This window comes from Physella acuta, unplaced genomic scaffold (genome assembly GCF_028476545.2).
Source record: "Physella acuta isolate Inbredline_101_S28 unplaced genomic scaffold, ASM2847654v3 ptg000450l, whole genome shotgun sequence".
NCBI classification, from domain to species: domain Eukaryota; kingdom Metazoa; phylum Mollusca; class Gastropoda; family Physidae; genus Physella; species Physella acuta.
Genome location: NW_026731969.1, coordinates 404,265 through 421,794, shown reverse-complemented (window position 1 = coordinate 421,794; position 17,530 = coordinate 404,265). Strand labels below are relative to the sequence as shown.

The following is a 17,530-nucleotide window of genomic DNA, read 5'->3' as shown; positions in this document are numbered from 1 at the left end:
TCATGACACAGTAAACACACTGTGTGCCCATTCTTCATTAAACACACGGGATTCATCACCAATTTAACGCTTTTACGGATGGTTCATGTATTCACTTAATTTAGAATTTTCAAATGTTACTGTTGCACAGACAAACCGGAAAAGTGCGTATTTTTACTGCCAGCTCTAATGGAAAAAAATACGAGACGAGCTTTCGGTCGCGGACATGAAGCGAATCTCAGTTTAAGGTGGGTTTTTTTTTTTCGGGCCACAAAAAAAAACCAAACTCTGTGGCGGGTCGCATGTGGGCCGCACGTTGCCCACCTTTGACGTAGCAGAACAAACCCCAGGTGTAGCCTCAACCAACGGCGGGTTTATTGCATTAAATTAAATATAAACTCAAAACAATTATATATATATATATATATATATATATATATATATATATATATACTAGTGTACCCGTCCCCTAGCGTTGCGGGGTCATGCCACATACCACACACGCATAGTGGCGTGTGTTGTGCAGTAAAACCTTTAAACTAATAAACTTAATAAATAATTTATTTCCCTTTATTTTCGTTAGCGATAATTAAATTAACTAATTAATTAAGTAATGAGATTTCAAATTTCCTGTAAAATTTACTTTTACTATTACAGAAACAGCTGCGTTGTTTCAATACCACCCACTCTCTTTCTTGAATCAAAATTTACACTTTTGACCCCAACCACATTAGTAATTTTTTTTTAATTCGGTGGAGAAGAAGAGGGAGGGCTGTATACTCATTGAAACCGAGCGAAAAATGATTCACAGAGGTATTCACCATGAATGGCGTTGTAGCATGCGGGTATACTTTTTCCCCTCGAAAAAACAAAGCATCATGATATTAATGTCGCGCTTACTAAGTCACAATGTAGATTTAATGAGTAATAGTTGGACGGTTCGAAATGTATACCAACCCCTCAAACGGCGTTTTTTTTTTCTCTCGCAGATTAAAAAACGTCAGAATATTTAGAGTTTTGAATATCTAGTTATAGATTTTTAAAATATAGTCTAAAATAGTATTCTCTTTATGAAATCGTACTGACACGTCTATCAAGGCGGGATTTTTCTCCCGCTGACAAGAAAACGAGAGCGGCGGCCAGAGGATGTTAAGATTGTTTAATACAAAATCAAATTATATAACAAAAATAAGAACACAACATTTGTGATATATCATCTTTAGTGTATAACTATAAAAAAAACCCTAAAAAACATGAAAAAAAAATTGTTTTCGCAAATTGTGTCTCGCTATTTACCCGTGATTCCGCAGGTATGTCTCGTATTTTCTTTTCACAGTTTACCGCCTTGCCATTTTGCTTTTCGCGCCTCGCAATTTACACACACCCTCATTTTAAAAATAAGTTGTTTTGACTAGAGACGACTAGAGAGTAGATCTAGGCCTAGAGTTGAAATTAGAGTACTCCGTTTCCTCGAACTTCACGAGTTTTAAAGGATAATGTTGTGTACTTCATTAATGAAGTGGTTTTTGGTGAGAGTATTTTAGCTGATGTTCTAACTCGTGAAGAGATGCCTGGAAGAAAATCTGTTCGGTAAGCTGGTCCCGAAGTTTAACGAGGTAGATTTTGTCGTTTTCTTCAATTCCTTTGAAAATTTAGCCAAATCATGTGAATGGCCCGAAAGGTCTGTCACCACTTTATTGAGCAGTTTTAATAGGGAAAGCTGCTAGTACATTTCAGGCACTCTCTCGGGATGTACAAACCAATTATGGGCTGGTCAAAGCTGTTATTTTAAAAGCATATGAGCTAACACCTGAGGCTTATCGGATAAAATTCCGAAAGCTCAGAAAGCAGCCCAGCCAATCTTATGTGGAGTATCTTTTCGAGAAAGAAAAAGTTTTCTCTAGGTGGCTCCATTCAGAAGATGTCGGAGATTTTGAACAGCTCAAATCTCTGGTCTTAAGACAGGAATTCCTAAATTCCCTACCCGAAGAGATCCATCTACATTAATATCCTGGATAATAGGATATCTGACATTAAGAAGGCTGCTGAGTCGGCAGACACATTCGCTGGTCCCAAGAAACCACAGGTGTCCAGTAACCGACTAAACCCAGTACTCCCCCTCGTTGGCTCTCTGAAGTCTCTCCAGTGAATAGAGAAGCCCAGAACCACAGCCAGTCAACTAGCAGTATGCAGGTACTGCAAGAAGCCTGGCCACTTCATGAAGAACTGTTATCTGCGGCGACGAGACAACAGAGAGGTTGTGCGCACATCAGCGCATAATGCTTCCCCCCTCAGGCAGCAAGTTCAAAGTTGAACTCTACTTTTCGGGATGACACTACCCCTATGTGTCCACAAGAAAGGAATGAAGTTTCCACCACCTACGTACAGTCATATTTTGACTATCCACTCCACCGACTAGTTACTTCAGAGGCAACCGATTTCGAGGGATCGAAAAAAGGTTGGCTTCTCATCGTTCCTGGCAGATGTTTTAAATAGTAACCCTAGTGATCCGTCGTTCAAGCTGAACATAGTTGCCCTGATAGACACAGGGGCCTCACAGTCGCTTCTACTGAAGGACTCGATGGACATTGCACTGGAAACTAACACCGGGAATGTTACCATTATTCAAGGAGTGGGGGCAGAACCCACTGTAATCCCTCTGCATAAATTAAATCTGTCTCATTAGCTTGGCCAAGGAGAAGTCATCCTGGGGGTAATCGACTGTACCCCTGCCCCAGGAGTGCACCTGCTCCTAGGTAATGACTTAGCTGGAAGCAAAGTCTACCCTCAGAAGGCACAGAACCCGTTGTCTACACCTCCCGACGAAGAAAATGAATTGTATCAGCATGTGTAATACAACGGAGTGAGGCCAAGCGGTTAGCTGATACAGTACCAGATCCACTCAAATCATCGTCATCGTGAAGTCCAGTTCCCAATCCGGAACCTGTGCCACTAGAGGCTCCATTCATGGAATTACCTCTGAAAATATCTCGTAATGACATAGTACAAGCACAAAAAGAAGACGCTGAGCTCCAATCGGTGGTCGTGAAATCCCTCTCGGCCGACGATGGGGAGTATTTCACAGCAAATGATCTGGTCTTCCGACGCTTCTTCCCTTCAACTGCCTCTCCTGCCGAACCATGGTTGGTGAAAAACCAACTATGGGTCCCTCCATCATACCGGCAGGAAATCCTGAAATTGGCCCATGACAACCAGATGTCGGCCCATCCTGGGGTCAAGAAGACGATGGCAAAAATCAGGGAACTGTTTTTTTGGCCGAAAATGCGAAACGATGTGTCTCGTTACTGCAAACATTGCAAGGACTGTCAGTTTGCCGGGGAACCCAATAAAACTATCCCTAAGGCCCCGTTGGATACAATTCCTGTGTTGAAAGAACCATATGATAAGGTTACTCAAAAGCGAACATTCAATCCTGGTGAAAAAGTCCTTGTTCTCGTACCTAACTTAACAATGCTTTAAGGAACTGTGGATCCTTCACGGTCCGTGCAAGATTGAATGATCTGAACTATCTCAACAAAACTCCAGACCAAAGGAAGAAACAACAGATATATCATGTTAACTCATTAAAAAAGTACTATGATTATGAGAAAAATCCCGCCGCCCATGCGAAATTAAACAAAAAATTGTTTTACAGAAACCTCACCTGAAGTGTTGTAATTAACTCCCAAAAATTTGATGGCGATCTAACGAACGATGTGAAACCGCAATCTACTTTTTTTTATATATATACGGTATATATAGAGAAAACAAATCGCGCCCTGCCGGGGCGCAACTCCTGTGACTTTGAAAATGTTTTTTTGCGCAGAAACCTCCCCAGAAATATTCTGAACATCTTCTCAAAGTTTCATGGCCAATGTGTGAACGGTGTCACTTCAATTCACTTTTATTATTTTTATATACCATATATATAGAAAAGTCGCATTCTCCTGAGGCGCCGCCCTTGTGAAATTAAAAAAAGAATTTTTGTGCAGAGCCCTTCCCAAAGTTTGATGACGATCGGATGAACGGTGTGAAACTTCAATCGATTTTTATATACCATATATATATATATTTAAAAAATTGCGCACTATTGTGGCGCCACCCCTGCGAATTTGAATTTTTTTTTCGCAGAAACCTCACTAGTAAAATTCTCCACAACTTCCCAAAGTTTAATGGCAATCGGATAAAAGGTGTAGTAATGCATAAAATACAGACAGACACACACACATACATTATTTTTTATATAGATAGAATTTGAATTCATTTTTTGAATGAATGAATAAATGAATTTATTTGAATTCATTATCATAATAATTTGTGCACTAAATCATGTTTTACTATATTTAAGGGACCAAGATTCAAGACTGCTGTTGAGAATGTTTTAATATTCAAGAGACATCCTCTTCAGCTAACACAATAAGCTTTGGATGTTTATGGGATGAAAGTTGATGAAGATAGTGGCATTAGAAAGTTAGTGTTAGTGGGTATTAGACCTCCACCGACAGCAGTCTAATAATTAGTAACAGCCTTGGTGATACTGTGCTTGTATCCCTTTTAATGTTCTTTATATATTTTTATATAAACCAAGCACTGCAATTTCAAAAGCCAAAGTTCCTGCTTCAACACACAACATGCATCATTAACAGTCTTAGACTTAGAGGATCTTTCATTGTTAAAAAAAAAAGAAGGAATATTTTTTTATATTCTAAAGTTAATGTCAACAAGACAGTAGAATTGTTAGAGTCACCCAGTAGAGAACAATAGGAATAAGACCATTTTGCTTTTAGGAGAGGTTTATTTAACACAGGCCAGAACGGATAATACAAACTTGCTCAGACTGTCTGTGCTATATTTTTAGTAAATTTTGATTCTCCATTTATACTTGATACTAATAACTTGTTAAATTTTGATTTTGCAATCTTTCCTTTTATTAGTTCTAAAAAACTTCTGGTGCACACATTTCAGTAGGCACTACAATGTTCAAGAAATTTGGGTTAAATTTCTGCAAGGGTGTGACTATTTATAACAATACCTGACCCATATAGAAAACAATGCAAACAATACTATAAAAATTAATCTCATGTTTAGTTTGATTTAATTGTTGTATATTCCTTATTTCAAACATATTGAACTAAACTTGACTTCAGAAACATCAGTCGGTGTATACATTTTTAATAAAAAAAATTGACAATACAACCAATAATCAAATTGCATAATTAACCCATATTTATTTAGGTAAATAATTGTGGGTACTTTATTGGTTATTTAAACTTATTTTCTAAAAATTTTTTAACACTCCTTTGCATTAAATATTTTAACCCATATTTACCACATGTTGTAACAGATAAATGTTTCTTATATATGGAATATAATAGTACTTTATTTTCATATTATGTATCATCTCTTAATTTGTATAATGTATTCTTTTTTTTATCTATTTATAGATGGCACTGTTTCACAAGCATTCAGTGAGTCTCAGGAAGATAAATGTGAGTGGCTAGATTAATTAATTGTTTTGTTCTTATAGTGGTTGTTTTGTTGAATTGTGGTGTTGTATGGCAGAAAGCATTTAATTTAGAAATGTACTATGGCAGGTCAATTAATGGGTCGCTCTGACCTTCAGGTAGAGTATAGAGTGTGGGCAGTTGAAAGTTGCTTTGTATTTCTTGTAAAGTGATTGCCATATCTAATTGGGTGTTTAGCTAATAGTTGATATGTTGTATTTAGTTCATTTTTTTTCCAATAACCTCTAAAGTCATGTATTTTTAGGTTTAAAAAAAAATTGAGTTTAGTGATTTTTTAAAATGATATGTGTAAGCTTGTTTGATATTTTATCTAATTGGGTGTTTAGTTAATATGTTGTATTTAGTTCATTTTTTTTCCAATAACCCCTAAAGTCATGAATTTTTAGGTTTTAAATTTTTTAATGATATATTTAAACTTGTTTGATATTTTTGAATAAAGTTATAATTAGTTGCAAAATAAATAAGCCTGTTTAGTTTTTCTTGCATGTATGTCTCTTGAACTACTAGCTAGTACAGTTATGTTGTATGCAAAATCTAGGTCCTCTAAGTTGGCCAAATTGAAGAAATTTGGACAGTTTGGTGATGTGAAAGGTGTGTATATGGAGCCATTAGTGTAAATAGTGTGCCTACTGTAGCAAGAATGGGTGACATCTTTGTTTGTTGACGTGTAACAATGGGAAGCTATTGGTTAAGCGTCAGCGGATGTGTTGTAGAGCAGTATCTAAGCAGGAGAAATTAAAGGAGTTGACTCTGTTAGCGGGCTGTGAGTTACAACACAAGTAGTTATGTATGGGGGTAAATGAGAGAAGCTGATTAAATAGACATGTTATTTCAAGATCATTGTTAATTCACTTAGTCAATTAATTCAAATAGGTAAAAAAAAACATCCCTCACCAACATTGTGGCTAAAAACAATTTTAATTTGTTTATAGATATAAATCTTTTAAATCAAATAGAAATGTGCACAGGATGAATACAAACTGTGAGTATAATAGAGCAGAAATTAGTACTTTCTTAAGGAAACACTGATTTTGTTAGAAATACTGTAAAGTACTACTTCTGGTCACTGGAAATCCCTTAAAATTTTACAGAAAATAGAAAAGAAGTTCATATACCCATGTATGGAATTTCGTTTAGCTAACTGATAAATTACTTTATTCTCTGCATACGAAAAGTATAAAGGAATCTAATTGGCATACGAATGAAATTTTTAGTTTGCATACAGTAGTCAGAGCACAACAACTGCTGCTTTATAGTTTATTCTTGGGTGAAAAAAGGCTGTGAAAGCAAATCTAGAAAGATGTCAAGACTAAAATCTGCGTCAACAGGCCATATGGTACCTAACATGTTGGCACATATTACTTAATTGTGTTGGAGGAAACCCCCTTCAATATTACAGTATGTCTACAGATTGTTACAAATATAATAAACCGGGAGTGATCTCCCCTAAACTTTCTTGAATATTCTTATATAAAACAACAGGGGATGGGAACTCGGGATATAATTATGATTTTTAATCCATTTTAAATACTTAAACTTTTTAAAATAGAATCTCATAGAAAAAAGAATTGCACACCAAGTGTACGCCAAAACAAAATGTGCATAATAGTGAGGAATATTATTAGTACTTTATAAATTTACATGCGTTTTTTGAGAAAACAGAATTAGTGTAAAATACTACTTCCGGTCAACGGAAATTACTCAAAATTTGAAGGTGGAGGATAAGATCTTTTACTTACATATGACATTTCATGTATCTATCTGAAATAGTACTCAAGTTATAGGCTTTTGAAAAATTCAAAGTAGAAAAAGTACCATTTCCGGTTATCGGAAATCGCTCAAAAGTTGGTACGATTTTGATAAAGTACTTATATATGAAATTTCATCAACCTAGCTGTAATGGTACTCAAGTTATCGTGTTTACACACACACACACACATACACACAGACATAAGGACAAGATTGCAAAAATATGATTTTCCGACTCAGGGAGGTGTAAAACGTCGAGATTTATTTTTTCTTTGCACGATTACAAGACAAGACTTTCTCTATACTTTGTATATACGAGAAAGTTAAAAGGTGTGTTACACCACTAGTAACCTGTATATTGAACATGATATGAATCAGATTGCTGAAGATATGTCCAATATTATGATAACCTACTGATATACGGAATACATAAAATTCTAAGTGAGAAACAACGGTTCTATGAAAAAAATTAAACGAATATTATATAAACATTTATGTCCATAACAAGAATGTCTGAATCTGCATTGTACAAGATCCATTTTGCAACAAAAACGTCATCGAACCTAACATGGTGTAGAAGACAACATCATTTCATATGTTACATATACATATATGTATATATATATATATAAATATACAAGGTAATCTTATTGTATGTGCTGTGATGATTAATGACATCCATTCTTACTTTGAAGTGTTCTTTCTCTTGTGTGAATATTTATAAATTATTGTTGCAAAATTTAATAAAATTAATTGTTCAACCTAACATTAACTTCATTCTTAGTGACATTATACAAATGAATTACAGGCTGATGTTTCAAATGGTTACAACAATAATCCTCAAAATTTAAATACTTAAGTGCCAAATTTATCATTTTATGTAAAGATTAGTGATCCTTGTGAACAAGAATTTTATGACCAACATCAAATGCAGGTGGCTAATTTCCTGAATGAGACTTCTGATGACGAGATAGAGAAAATTTCCAAGAAAACATTTTATGACACACATCACATTCATGTGGACCGTCTGAATGAGTCTTTTTATGCTTCAAAAATTCATCTTTCCTAGTAAAGTTTTTATGACAAACATCACATTCATGTGGACCCCATGAATGAGTCTTTTTATGCTTCAATAATTCATCTTTCCTAGTATACTTTTTATGACAAACATCACATTCATGTGGCCTGAGCCCAGAATGAGACTTTTGATGTCGATGTAAACCATACTTACTAGCAAATTTTTTATGACACACATCACATTCATAAGGTCTTAATTGTAAATGCGTATTCTTATGTTGAGATAATTGAATTTTTTTTAAAAATGCTTTATGGCACAAACCACATTTATGAAGCTGAAGTCCAACATGATTTTTAATATGCATAGATAAACTTGCCTTTTCAGTAAATTTTCTATGACATAAATCACATTCGTATGGTCTGTGTCCTAAATGTATATTTTTATGTACTTCTAAACGACCTTTCTGACTAAACTTTTTATGACACACATTACATTCATGTGACTTAATTCCAGCATGAATATTTTTGTGCATAATTAAACTATTCTTCTGAGCAAAGTTTTTATGACACACATCACATTCATATGGCCTAAGCCCAGAATGAGTCTTTTGATGTTGAGCTAACTGGTACCTCTGAGCAAACATTTTATGGCACACATCACATTCATGTGGCTTTAGTCCAGAGTGAATAATTTTGTGATTAGATAAACCAGACTGCCTGACAAACTTTTTATGACACACAACACATTCATATGGCCTAAGTCCAGAGTGAATGACTTTGTGTACTTTTAAATTAGACTTATGAGCAAATTTTTTATGACACACATTACATTCATATGGTTTAATTCCAGCATGAATATTTTTGTGCATAATTAAACTATTTTTATAAGCAAACTTTTTATGACACACATCACATTCATATGGCTTATGTCCCAAGTGAATAATTTTGTGTGTATATAAACTAGATTTATGAGCAAACTTTTTATGACACACATCACATTCATTGCATCTGTCTTCAGGATGTAATTTATGCAGAGAAAACTTCTTGTTTATTTTCTTAAGCTGTTTTACATGACTGTTCATAGCACCTTGTTGCTGATAAAAATCATACCCATTTGAATTCTTTCCTGTGTGAGTTTTCATATGTTGTGTAATATGATCTAAATGAGTAAATCTTTGACAACACATATCACACTTATATGTCTTCAGTCCCTTATCACTGAGCTCATACATTGTTGGAAAATTATCAATAACTTCTTTATGCAATTCCTTGAGTTCTTTTAAATCATGATGAAGATCTGATTTTAAAATTGTAAAATTTTCAATAAAAGCATCAGAATCCGGTAAAAATTCAAGCTGTCTTTTAACATCTAAGCTATTTTCGTTTTCACCCTTAAATGATGAAAATGTTAAGATGTCCTTTTTCATAACATCACACCTTAAAAGTTCTGTTGAAACATTTTGTTTCATATCTTTAGAATATGAAAATGTTTCATCTGATTGTTGATTTTCTGACGTTGAAAATGCAACTGTTTCTTTTGACTTGTCTTCAAAAGGTGAAGATTGTGATGATATATTTTGTTTGATAACATTTGAAGTTGAAATCAATGTTGAATTTGGTTTCACATCTTCTAAAGTTGAAATTCCCAATGTTACATCTGATTTTAAATCCATAAATTGTATTGCTTGGTCATTTGATTCCTGTTTAACCACATGTGCACTTTGTATTGACATGACTGATTTTCCTAGTCTTTTCTGCATAAACTTAAATGGATGGCTAAAAAAATAAAATAAAAGATGATATGAACAGAAAAATAAAATTATTTTTTAAAACATTTTTTTTCCCTTAAAATATCCATTTTAATACATCAACTTTCAGTAACTCTCTTCATAAGATTTGGAAAAAAAGTAAAGTTTCCCTTTGAAACCTGACGGTCTATGGGGTAAGTGAAGTAGAGTTACCTTGGCATATGAAGAGATAGTGTGGTCAGCACTATGCCCATCCGCCTTTACTTTCCCTAACGTGAGTTAGGCACCCATCAAAGTTGGGTGGACTCAGAGATGGTCTACTGACTTGAACCCGAATTTGAACTTGAGACTCACAGGTTAGCAGGCCAGCTCTCTACCACTAGGCCACTCCGTCCCATTGATGTGGAGAGGTCCATTAATATAGGACTAAAAATTATTTAGTTTAATAAAAAAACTCTCTAGAAATTATTTAAAACTTCAACAAGAATAATATTTTTTAAGTTTCAACTTTTCAGTAACTCTCTTTGTAAGATGTGGAGAGATCAATTACTTTGGCCTAAGACAAAATTTAGTTACTGTCCTTAAAAAAATGTTGACACTCTGTATAGTATACTTTAAAGTATGAACTCTAAAATAAATACCAAGTATCTAGTGATCTAAGGGAAAAAATCCAATGTGCAACTTTTATTTTGTTTGAACGGTGTTCTAAACAACTTATACTAGGATATATGTATTTAACAAAACTACTGCGCAGCAGCGCAGCCTAAAGGGGACATAGCTAGTGATATTGTGTAATGTTTAAACAGCTCTCCTAAAAATATAATGTAAGTCTAATTGTAATATATATATATATATATATATATATATATATATATATATATATATATATATATATATATATATATTTATATATAGATAAACAGTGCTCATTTCCTCTCACAATATGATATGAGACCTATATCTATTAATTAACTATTAAATTTGGATGATTTTAAATACCGGAGTATAATAGACTCTTCCATAAAATAGGCGCGTTGGGTTATTAGTAGTATTGTAATCTCGACTAATTATGGTTAGAAATTAGGGTTAGGCGTTTGGTATGACCAGGGTTGGGGGGTAAAACTCTATTTTAGCATATTTTTTACCTTTTCTAATTAAAACTCACATTCATATAAAAAATAAATAGATCTAGATCTAACTCTTATCCTAGTGTTTTCCTCATCTTTTTGTGTGTTTCTGTTGAGTTTATAATAAAATACACTCAACTGGAGGTGAACGTGAAGCGGAGAATAAAATACATTAAAATGGAGTTTTACCGGGTTGGGGTTAGGGACAGGGTTAGCATTGACATTAGCCAGCCATGTGTTTATTATTTAGTTAATTACTAGACTCTAGAGATCTAGTAACCTAACAGTTAACACCCCTTTTTTAAAGAAGATTCCATTATCGGCTCGGACAACATGGTATAAACATTCACCCTTAGGCCCTAAATTAAAATTTAATTAAATTCTATTATCTAGTCCTAGGTACTAAAAATTACACAAAAAAGCAAAAATGTCTGAATGAGAATGAGTGAATGTGGCTTCTCATTGATACTTACTACTGTACTAGATCTAGATCTACTAACTACTAACTAGGACCTAGCTAGATCTAGATCTTGATATAATAGGCCCATAATCTATCGTTTTAGGTACGTAAAATCGCCCGTGATTAGTAATGTGAAAGACAGGTGACTCCTTAAATTTTAATAATTATTTCACATTTTCAGGAGGATTTATGTTTTGAAAAATACAAAAATGTTTCCTTGTTTCATTTATGTAGGGCGTAGGGCCTACCTGTTGTCAAACAGTTGAATTAAAACTTTTCAGTAATAAATGAAGACTAGCGATGTTTTCAACAAATGCAACCATGCTCACTTACTATAGCAGCCATCTTAAGTTCTTTCTTAAGGCAACTCTTTTTTACAAATAGCTGCTAGATCTAAGTGCTGTTTATATAGGAAATCCTGCTCGCAAACACTGCTGTTTAAACTTTAAAGTTAATTTCTTGCCTATAGGGCCTATACTCTATATTGGGTAATCTATCGTTTTGGGTACGTAAAATCGCCCGCGATTTGTAATGTGAAAAACAGGTGACTCCTTAAATTTTAATAATTATTTCACATTTTGAGGAAGATTTATGTTTAAAAAAAAATCAAAAATGTTTCCTTGATTCATTTATGTACCTGTTTTTAAACAATTGAATTAAAACTTTTCCGTAATAAATGAAGACTAGCGATGTTTCCAACAGATGCAACCATGCACATTTACTATAGCAGCCATCTTGTCTAAGTTTTATTTTTTATAAGCTTTTAGCTCCAGATTCAGGGGGAAGCCACTCTATTTTACAAATGGCTGCTGTTTATATAGCAAATCTTGCTCTCAGACACTGCTGTTTAAAGTTAATTTCTGGCCTATATCGATATATTTAGCCATTGATTTAGGTTTATTATTCATTTATCTATAATATTTGACACAAACATATCACAATATACTTCTATTAAAGCCTTGACAATGAGGTAACGTTTTCGTACATAAATAGCCGCGGGCGATTTTACGTACCCAAAACGATAGATTACCCTATAATTTAGCTATTGATTTAGGTTTATTATTCATTTATCTATAATATTTGACACAAATAGAATCTATATCAAAATATACTTCTATTTAAACCTTGACAATGAGGTAACTTTTTCGTACATTACCAGCCGCGGGCGATTTTGTACCCAAAACGATAGATTTCTAGATCTAGAGATTAGATCTAGATCTAGAATCATCTAGATTCTAGATCTATCAGGTCATAGGCCTATGCTAAATAAATTTAATTTTCTAGCCTACTAATTATCTTTTGAATAAAAAATTAGCCTACAGATAACTAAATAATAGTTCACCATTAATGATAAAAACCAGAAGTACTGTCCTAAAAGTAACTTTTGACAACGTTGTTTATTTGATCTAAGAATCTACATTTTTAAACGTAATTTTAGAACTGTTGATAGCAGTTGCAGCGGTCATGTTATAATTTTACGTACTATTATCTAGAGTGCTTTCCCCTAGTTAGGTCTAGATCTAGATCCCAGGGGCCGCATTAACTATTAAATATCAGTTCGGGGGCCAGAGTTTCTTCCAGGCATTTCCAGCCCCTTCCCCCTTCTCACCCGAAGATCGTCTACTGCCCCACCCTTCAACAAAATATTTTATATAGATATCCTAATATATAAAAACCCCCGTGCGCACTTCTCTCTCTCTCTCTCTCTCTCTCTCTCTTTCTCTGTCTGTCCGCAAAATATTTTCGCCGGACATCACTTCAGAATCTACAGCGATATATCAAGAACTTGATACGGACTTTTGTTGAAAATAATATGGTAGATGTTATAAATGTATAACCACAATTTTATTTAAAGAAGAAAAATAAAAAATAAAGGCGTATTCGAATGTAGAAAAACAATTTTATTTATGCAACCGGAAAAGTGTTTAAACTTGGGACAAGACCGCATTTAACAATGACGTCGCTTATTGTTTACACTTAAAAAAAGCACGAAACTTATGACGTCATCTTCCGTCTTTAGAATAAAAATTTTCATAAAAAACGTTTTAATAACAAGCTTTTATGTAATGATGCACTAAAAAGTAGAAAATAAATTATACACTACTATTTAAATTACTACTTCAGCTGAACAGAGTCTCGGCATTTTCTAAAAGAAATCAAATTCTACAATAATCGGTGAAAATGTACAATGATTTGCTCACATCATTAAAAAAAAATAACTGTCGCTAACTAGAACTCACTTGTCGTGAAACTGTCACAATCTAGAACTCACTTGTGAAACTATCACAAACTAGAAGTCACTTGTCGAGAAACTGTCACAAACTAGAAGTCACTTGTCGTGAAACTATCACAAACTAGAACTCACTTTTTCGTGCAACTGTCACAAACTAGAAGTCACTTGTCGTGAAACTATCACAAACTGGAACTCACTTGTCGTGAAACTGTCACAAACTGGAACTCACTTTTCGTGCAACTGTCACAAACTATAACTCACTTTCTTCAAAACTGTCACAAACTAGAACTCACTTGTTGTGAAACTGTCACAGACTTCCTTTACCGTCTCTAGTACTATCCCTCTAAAATACGCTGGGGGTGGAGGGAGGAATGGTGCGCCTTCAAGGTGGTCTGATCCACGGCACTAGAGTTTCTTACAGGCATGTTCTCGAGTGGGGGGGGGGGGGGGGGTCTTAACAGAAGTTCGACTACGCACCCCCAACCCCTCCCAAACGAAAAAGAATGTTTATTCAAAATATATAATGTAACTAATGTCCGAAATGCCCCGTAAATTTCAATCATCCCTCCTGAGGTAGATTGTAATGACTGACGAGAAGCCGCGTTGGTTGTTAACAGCCTTTATTATGTACAGACGCCATGATCGGAAAGAGAGAGAGGAAGGAAGTGGCCAGAGACAACTATATATAGATAACAACATGTAAGGGACATCACTCAAGATAACAATATAAATATAATACTAATACAGAGAGTGAGTTCCCTTGACCTCACAATTAACTCAATCTATTACATCCCTTTACCCTTAGAACACAATAACACATCTCTCAATAGAACAATTGATAGTATCCTAAAATCGCCAATTATATTGTAACATGAACACTATGGTAGATTACATCCTTACAAACAATGCACAATATGCTACAACATAATCAAAATACAAAACAATAATGTCAAAGTCCTTTTGACCTTTAGAATCATAGGTCTAACTTATTTGGGACTTTGATTGTCCTGCTTGACCTTCTCAGTGGCTTCTGATTTGGTGACTCAAGATTCTGACCATCTGGATTCTCTATCTCAGGAGGTCTAGGATTTAAATCATTAACTCCAGAATTTACATTTTCTGACTCCAGACAACTTGGTTCACTCATATCAACAGAACTTGGTTGTGGAACAAACTGAGTTGGTGTGAACTGATCAGACTTGGTGGGATTGACAGATTCACACTTATTATCTGCACAAGTTATTTTTAACTTTATAAGGCACAGGTCCTGTACATTGAACAATTTGACCTGGTATCCATTTTTCCTTTCTCCCATAATTTCTTAGATACACATTCTCATTAACACCAAATTCTCTTTCAATGAATGTTTGTCATGATTTAATGGAACTATTTTTGAATTGGCATCTGAAAGTATTATGCTATTATTCAGATCCTTGACTGACATAGATTTCTTTGATTGATCAATTTCCTCAGGTAATCTGATAGTGCTTTCCTGGTAACCAAAAATACTGTTTACAAGTAATATCCTGGACCATATCAATTTGCAACTGTGATCCAGTATTTGAAGTGGGTGTATTCAATGGCAAAAATCTTTGCTCTTTTCTTTTGATGTTACCCTTTTAGTTTCTGTAAGTGCTAATGATGTTAGCAAAGTTGTTTGATGATCACATTCCTTCTTACTAATGTATTCTCTTTAAAGGCATTTGAAATTGCCATATCACCATAATCATTTATTAAGTTACAAATACTTTGTTTAGGCAACTCTGACTGATAATGGACTGCATCTTCTCCATCTTTTAGACTTAATTCCATTTCTCTTATTGTATATGGCCTTAAGTCATCATTCACAGACTCTTTAGGCCAATCATTCTTACAGTACTCATATACTTTTATTAAGCACTCATCTTTTTGTGTTTCTCTTTTAATATCATTCACATTTATATTGGAGTTATCCATGATAGTGAAGAGAACAAATACATCTTCTGGTACATAGCTCAGGCTTTGGTTTTTTAAAGGTAATCTACTCAGACTATCTGCACTATTCTCAGATCCAGGTTTGTATTTCAATTCATAATTGTATGCAGTTAGTGTGATAGCCCATCTTTGAATTCTTGGTGAGGCATGCTCAGGTAGGGTTTTGTTTTCTCCAAATAAACCTAGCAATGGTTTATGATCTGTAAAGATGGTGAACTTCCTACCAAACAGAAACTTATGAAATTTCTTAACACCAAAAATGATGCCTAAGCCTTCCCTATCTAACTGAGAATAATTTTTCTCAGCCTGGTTCAAAGATCTACTGGCAAAAGCAATGGGTCTGTCACCCTTCTCATCCATGTGGGACAAGACTGCTCCTACACCATCTGGTGAAGCATCACATGTTAATATAAGTCTTTTCCCTGGGTCATAGTGAGTTAGTAAGGTGTCAGAAGACAAAGCTTCTTTTGCTGTATTAAAAGCAGTATCTTGTTGTTTACCCCAGTGCCAAGTTGCATTTTTCTGTAGCATCTTGTACAGTGGTGATAGTTTACCAGACAGATTCCCTATGAACTTTGCATAGTAATTTATTAAGCCCAAAAAAGCTCTTAGTTGTTGGGTATTTTCAGGTTTGGGTGCTTCTTTAATGGCTTTTGTTTTCTCAGGTTGAGGTCTGATGCCTTGTTTGCTCAATATATAACCAAGAAAACTAATTTCTGTCAGCATGAATTGACATTTATCTTTGTTTATCTTTAAACCTTTTTCACCAACAATTTTCAATACTTTATCAAGTGTTTTAAGATGTTCAGTGTCATTCTTACCAGTTATGTACACATTGTCAAAGTACACACAAACATTTGGAATATCCTTAAAAATACTGTCCATGACAGCTTGGAAAATTCCAGGGCTAGATGATATGCCAAAACATAGTCTTTCATATTGGTAGAGTCCTTTATGTGTGTTTATTGTCGTATAGACTTTTGAATCTGGATGCAGTTCTAGTTGAGTGTAAGCATGACTAAAGTCTAATTCAGTGAATTTGTCTCCTCCTGCCAAATTCAAAGAGATTTCCTCAATGTTAGGTATAGGGTACCTATTTAGCTCTATTTGCTTATTCAGTGTAGTTTTGTAATCTCCACAAATTCTTATAGAACCATCCTTCTTTAACACTGGCACAATGGGTGTCGCCCAATCGGAATAGTCTACCTTCTTTATAATGCCATTAGATTCCAATCTACTTAGCTCATTTTCAATTTTATTCCTCATTGCATAAGGTGGAACTCTAGCTTTGCAGTATCTTGGATTTGTGTCTTTAATGCTTAACTTCACTGTTCTATCATTTAGTAATCCTGGATTACCAAAAACACATTTATTTTCAGATATAACTTTATCTAGTGAAGTAAGACTAGATTCTTTTACATTCTTCAATGAACAAATACTCTCCCAATTTAACTTAAGATCACTTAACCAGTTCCTACCTAGTAATGGCGGTCCATTTCCTTCAACCACAAGAAGAGGAAGTTTAACACTTTGACCATTATAACTTACATGAACCATACACTCTCCTATTACCGGAACATTGTCACCAGTGTATGTTGTTAGACACTTGTGACATGGTTGTAGAGGCACTGATCCTCCTGTGACAGCATCAAAATCTTTCTTTGTTATGACTGTTAGAGATGCTCCAGTGTCAAGTTGGAAGCTGATGCTCTTACCGT

At 34.5% G+C, this 17,530-nt stretch overlaps 1 protein-coding gene across 2 annotated transcripts; it reads right to left on the bottom strand.

The window, feature by feature from the left end:
• Positions 1-7,515: 7,515 nt before the first annotated feature.
• On the bottom strand, positions 7,516-13,050 carry LOC131943290 (zinc finger protein 883). Of its 2 annotated transcripts, none has more exons than XM_059303320.1 (2): positions 12,948-13,050; positions 7,516-10,046 (listed from the first exon to the last, which is right to left on the bottom strand). In XM_059303320.1, exon 2 carries the CDS (start codon positions 10,028-10,030, stop codon positions 8,192-8,194), a length of 1,839 nt encoding a protein of 612 aa, XP_059159303.1. In that variant the 5' UTR covers positions 10,031-10,046; positions 12,948-13,050; the 3' UTR covers positions 7,516-8,191. The 2 variants fall into 2 exon arrangements, with proteins under 2 accessions (XP_059159303.1, XP_059159304.1); XM_059303321.1 differs by having other exon boundaries at positions 12,926-13,016.
• Positions 13,051-17,530: the final 4,480 nt, after the last annotated feature.